The sequence below is a fragment of the Megalobrama amblycephala genome, linkage group LG8 (assembly GCF_018812025.1).
Source record: "Megalobrama amblycephala isolate DHTTF-2021 linkage group LG8, ASM1881202v1, whole genome shotgun sequence".
NCBI lineage: Eukaryota > Metazoa > Chordata > Actinopteri > Cypriniformes > Xenocyprididae > Megalobrama > Megalobrama amblycephala.
Window position 1 is genome coordinate 2,372,501 of NC_063051.1, and position 5,000 is coordinate 2,377,500.

At 38.5% G+C, this 5,000-nt stretch overlaps 1 protein-coding gene across 1 annotated transcript in view; it reads right to left on the reverse strand.

Annotated features, from left to right (window-relative positions):
- LOC125273380 (rho GTPase-activating protein 40) overlaps nucleotides 1-5,000 on the reverse strand; it is a 26,763-nt gene that overhangs the window by 7,009 nt on the left and 14,754 nt on the right. Inside the window, exons 6-11 of the mRNA XM_048198655.1 lie at nucleotides 4,848-5,000; nucleotides 4,659-4,750; nucleotides 4,425-4,502; nucleotides 4,180-4,339; nucleotides 4,013-4,095; nucleotides 1-48 (exon numbers count right to left, since the gene is read on the reverse strand). The exon at nucleotides 1-48 is cut by the window's left edge and continues 162 nt beyond it; the exon at nucleotides 4,848-5,000 is cut by the window's right edge and continues 13 nt beyond it. Of these exons, the coding sequence (XP_048054612.1) occupies nucleotides 1-48; nucleotides 4,013-4,095; nucleotides 4,180-4,339; nucleotides 4,425-4,502; nucleotides 4,659-4,750; nucleotides 4,848-5,000 (614 nt within the window). The remainder of the gene's footprint in view (nucleotides 49-4,012; nucleotides 4,096-4,179; nucleotides 4,340-4,424; nucleotides 4,503-4,658; nucleotides 4,751-4,847) is intronic.

Sequence of the window (5,000 nt, forward strand, 5' to 3'; positions counted from 1 at the left end):
GTTGCGCCGCTCACAGAAGACCACCTTACTGAGAAACTCCAGCAGCGCCTGGACAGAAATATAATTGCTCTTCAAGACTCTGTTTTCCTCAAAAACGTATCAGATTAGAGCTGGACGATAATATAGTTATATTTTGCATCAGTTAGATTTGCTGTATAGTATACAGTACTGTTTAAAAGTTTAGAGTGTGTAAGACTTTTTAATGTTTCTGAAAGAGTATCTTCTGTTCACCAAAGCTGCATTTATTTGATCAAAAATACAGTAACAAATTATGAAATATTTTTACAATGTAAAACAGCTGTTTTCTATGTGAATATATAGTAAAATATAATTTATTCCTGTGATAAAGCTGAATTTATTTGATTAAAAATACTGTAAAAATCACTAAACAATATTACAATTTAAAACAGCTGTGAATATGTGAATATATAGTAAAATATAATTTATTCTTGTGATAAAGCTGAATTTGTTTAATTAAAAATACAGTAAAAATCACAAAATATTATTACAATTTAAAATATCTCTTTTCTATGTGAATATATAGTAAAGTGTAATTTATTCTTGTGATAAAGCTGAATTTGTTTAATTAAAAATACAGTAAAAATCACAAAATGTTATTACAATTTAAAATAGCTGTTTTCTATGTGAATATATAGTAAAATATAATTTATTCTTGTGATAAAGCTGAATTTATTTAATTAAAAATACAGTAAAAATCACAAAATATTATTACAATTTAAAACAGCTGTTTTCTATGTGAATATATAGTAAAATATAATTTATTCTTGTGATAAAGCTGAATTTGTTTAATTAAAAACAGAGTAAAAATCACAAAATATTATTACAATTTAAAACAGCTGTTTTCTATGTGAATATATAGTAAAATATAATTTATTCTTGTGATAAAGCTGAATTTATTGAATTAAAAATACAGTAAAAATCACAAAATATTATTACAATTTAAAACAGCTGTTTTCTATGTGAATATATGGCAAAGTGTAATTTATTACTGTGATCAAAGCTGAATTTTCAGCATCATTACTGCAGTCTTCAGTGTCACATGATCCTTCAGAAATCATTCTGATATACTGATTTGCTGCTCAAGAAACATTTATGATTATCAATGTTGAAAACAGATTCACATTTCACATTATAAATGTCTTTACTGTCACTTTTGCTAAATTTAATGTGTCCTTGATGAATAAAAGTAATAATTTCTTGCAAAAAAAAACAAACTTTTGAATGGTAGTGTATAAAATAGATATTATGAGAAATGCCTCAGAGTTTTTGTGACTATATAATGAAAGTCAATGTTGTTTGGTTCCAAGAGAGAAAGAGAGTCACATGGGTTTGAGTGACAGGAGGGCGAGTAAATGATGACAGAATGATCATTTCTGGCTGAACTAACCCTTGAAGTAAATTGGGTTGTGAAGAGCGTTTCATGTGACTTTTAACATTCATCAACAGCAGGAGCTCAACACAAAGAGACACAGTTATATAAACGGCCGACTGTGAGCTGAGATACGCTTGAGTGAATCTGCTGTGTGGAAAGACCTTCAGACACACACACACACACACACACACACACACACACACACACACACACACACACACAGCAAATGTTGAGTGTGTTAATGAATTTCTCTTATGCAATGGAATGAGTCACGTCTATGACACAGCAATGTTGGCAGGCGAGTGTGTGTGTGTGTGTGTGTGGGTGTGTGTGTGAGTGTGTGTATGTTTGAGTGAGTGTGTGTGTGATTGAGTGTGTGTGCGTGTGTGTGTGTTTGAGTGTGTGTTTACATGAGATTGTGTGTGTGAGTGAGTGTGTGAGTGTTTATGTGAGAGTTTGTGCGTGTGTATGTGCGTGTTTGTGTTTGAGTGTGTTTACGTGAGAGTGTGTGTGTGTGTGTGTGAGTGTGTGTTTTTGAGTGTGTTTACGTGAGAGAGTATGTGTTTAAGTTTGTGTTTGAGTGTGTTTATGTGAGAGTGTGTGTGTGTGGGTGTGTGTGTGTGTGTGTGGGTGTGTGTGTGTGTGTGTGTTTGAGTGTGTTTACGTGAGAGTGTGTGTTTAAGTGTGTGTTTAAGTGTGTGTTTGAGTGTTTATGTGAGTCTTTGAGTGTGTTTATGTGAGAGGTGTGTGTGTGTGTGTTTAAGTGTGTGTTTGAGTGTGTTTATGTGAGAGTGTGTGTGTGTGTGTGTGTGGTGTGTGTGTGTGTGTGTGGGTGTGTGTGTGTGTGTGTGTTTGAGTGTGTTTACGTGAGAGAGTATGTGTTTAAGTTTGTGTTTGAGTGTGTTTATGTGAGAGTTTGTGCGTGTGTGTTTTTGAGTGTGTTTATGTGAGAGTGTGTGTGTGTGTGTGGGTGGGTTTTTGAGTGTGTTTACATGAGAGTGTGTTTAAGTGTGTGTTTGAGTGTGTTTATGTGAGAGTGTGTGTGTGTGTGTTTGAGTGTGTTTATGTGAGAGTGTGTGTGTGTGTGTGGGTGGGTTTTTGAGTGTGTTTACATGAGAGTGTGTTTAAGTGTGTGTTTGAGTGTGTTTACGTGAGAGAGTGTGTGTGTGTGTTTGAGTGTGTTTACGTGAGAGAGTGTGTGTTTAAGTGAGTCTTTGAGTGTGTTTACGTGAGAGGTTGTGTGTGTGTGTGTTTACGTGTGAGAGTGTGTCTTTAAGTGTGTGTTTGAGTGTGTTTACGTGAGAGAGTGTGTGTGTGTGTGTGTGTTTAAGTGTGAGAGTGTGTGTTTAAGTGAGTTTGAGTGTGTTTACGTGAGAGTGTGTGTGTGTGTGTGTTTACGTGTGAGAGTGTGTCTTTAAGTGTGTGTTTGAGTGTTTATGTGAGAGAGCGTGTGTGTGTGTTTGAGTGTGTTTACGTGAGAGAGTGTGTGTTTAAGTGAGTCTTTGAGTGTGTTTACGTGAGAGGTTGTGTGTGTGTGTGTTTACGTGTGAGAGTGTGTCTTTAAGTGTGTGTTTGAGTGTTTATGTGAGAGAGTGTGTGTGTGTGTGTGTGTGTTTAAGTGTGAGAGTGTGTGTTTAAGTGAGTGTTTGAGTGTGTTTACGTGAGAGTGTGTGTTTAAGTGAGTCTTTGAGTGTGTTTATGTGAGAGTGTGTGTGTGTTTACGTGAGAGAGTGTGTGTTTAAGTGTGTCTTTAAGTGTGTGTTTGAGTGTTTATGTGAGAGAGTGTGTGTGTGTGTGTGTGTGTTTAAGTGTGAGAGTGTGTGTTTAAGTGAGTGTTTGAGTGTGTTTATGTGAGAGGTTGTGTGTGTGTGTTTACGTGTGAGAGTGTGTGTTTAAGTGTGTGTTTGAGTGTTTATGTGAGAGAGTGTGTGTGTGTGTGTGTGTGTGTGTGTGTGTTTAAGTGTGAGAGTGTGTGTTTAAGTGTGTGTTTGAGTGTGTTTACGTGAGAGTGTGTGTTTAAGTGAGTCTTTGAGTGTGTTTATGTGAGAGTGTGTGTGTGTTTACGTGAGAGAGTGTGTGTTTAAGTGTGTCTTTAAGTGTGTGTTTGAGTGTTTATGTGAGAGAGTGTGTGTGTGTGTGTGTGTGTTTAAGTGTGAGAGTGTGTGTTTAAGTGTGTGTTTGAGTGTTTATGTGAGAGAGTGTGTGTGTGTGTGTGTTTAAGTGTGAGAGTGTGTGTTTAAGTGTGTGTTTGAGTGTGTTTATGTGAGAGTGTGTGTGTTTAAGTGTGTGTTTGAGTGTGTTTATGTGAGAGAGTGTGTGTGTGTGTGTTTACGTGTGAGAGTGTGTGTTTAAGTGAGTGTTTGAGTGTGTTTATGTGAGAGGTTGTGTGTGTGTGTGTTTACGTGTGAGAGTGTGTGTTTAAGTGTGTGTTTGAGTGTGTTTATGTGAGAGAGTGTGTGTGTGTGTGTGTTTACGTGTGAGAGTGTGTGTTTAAGTGTGTGTTTGAGTGTGTTTACGTGAGAGTGTGTGTTTAAGTGAGTCTTTGAGTGTGTTTATGTGAGAGTGTGTGTGTGTGTGTGTGTGTGTGTGTGTGTGTGTGTGTGTGTGTGTGTTTTGTACCTTCAGTGTGTTTCTGTTGGGTTCTGGCAGCAGCAACACAAGAAGATTCAACATGTGCAGCTTCTGCTTCAGATCTGCTATATCTGTTCAAAACAATAAAATAATGATTCTTCAGTCGATCAGAAACACTATACAACATACAGGACCTGAGGGAGACCCTCGCGCACCTCTGACAGCGCTGAAGGTGTTTAGGTGTTCGGCGGTCAGCAGCGGCGCCGGGAGTTCACGAATGAACTTCTTGAGCAGAGCCGCGGCGTCGTTCGGACTGACCTCGTCCCAGTTGAACGAACCGCCGTAAAACGAGTTCTCCAACTTCTGCTGCAGAACCTGCGAGGAACACGACCGCCGTCAGCCTTCAGGCAACAGAACGAGCACTTCAATAAACTTATTTGTTTATTATATTTTATGTTACTTTGATTCTGGCCTGAGACCCTGGAACCCGCAGAATCCCCTCAGAATCCAGACCGTTCTTCTCCAGAAATGACAGAAGCTGAAAAGAAGAATACAATCATGTAGAAAATACTAGTTAAGTCTCGTAACATTTATCTTTAGCAACAATGTAAAAGTGAACAGCACATATAAACATCAGTACAGTATGTGTCACATGACTAAACATTCGCATAATTCAAATGATGTCATCACGTACCGCTTGGAGGAAGAGCGGGATGTGAGTGCTGGGTTTGATCTTCTGATCGCTCTCCACCAATGAAGCGAGAGGAACGCCAAACAAACAGCTCTCTTGCAAACGGGAGATGAATTCTGATTATTATTTCTGGCACGGATCAAAACGGATGTGGTCAGGTGACGGGAAACAACAGGAAACTCAATCACTCACCAGGGATTTTCCTTTTGCAGGTTTTGTGTCGTTTGACCTCGAGCTCCAGAAGGTCACACAGCGCCGTCATGTCAATCAGCGCCAACTGACGGACCTTCTTCATGTCCTGCTGGGAAAGATCCACCACCTGCGTCACTCCTAACCGGCACTGCG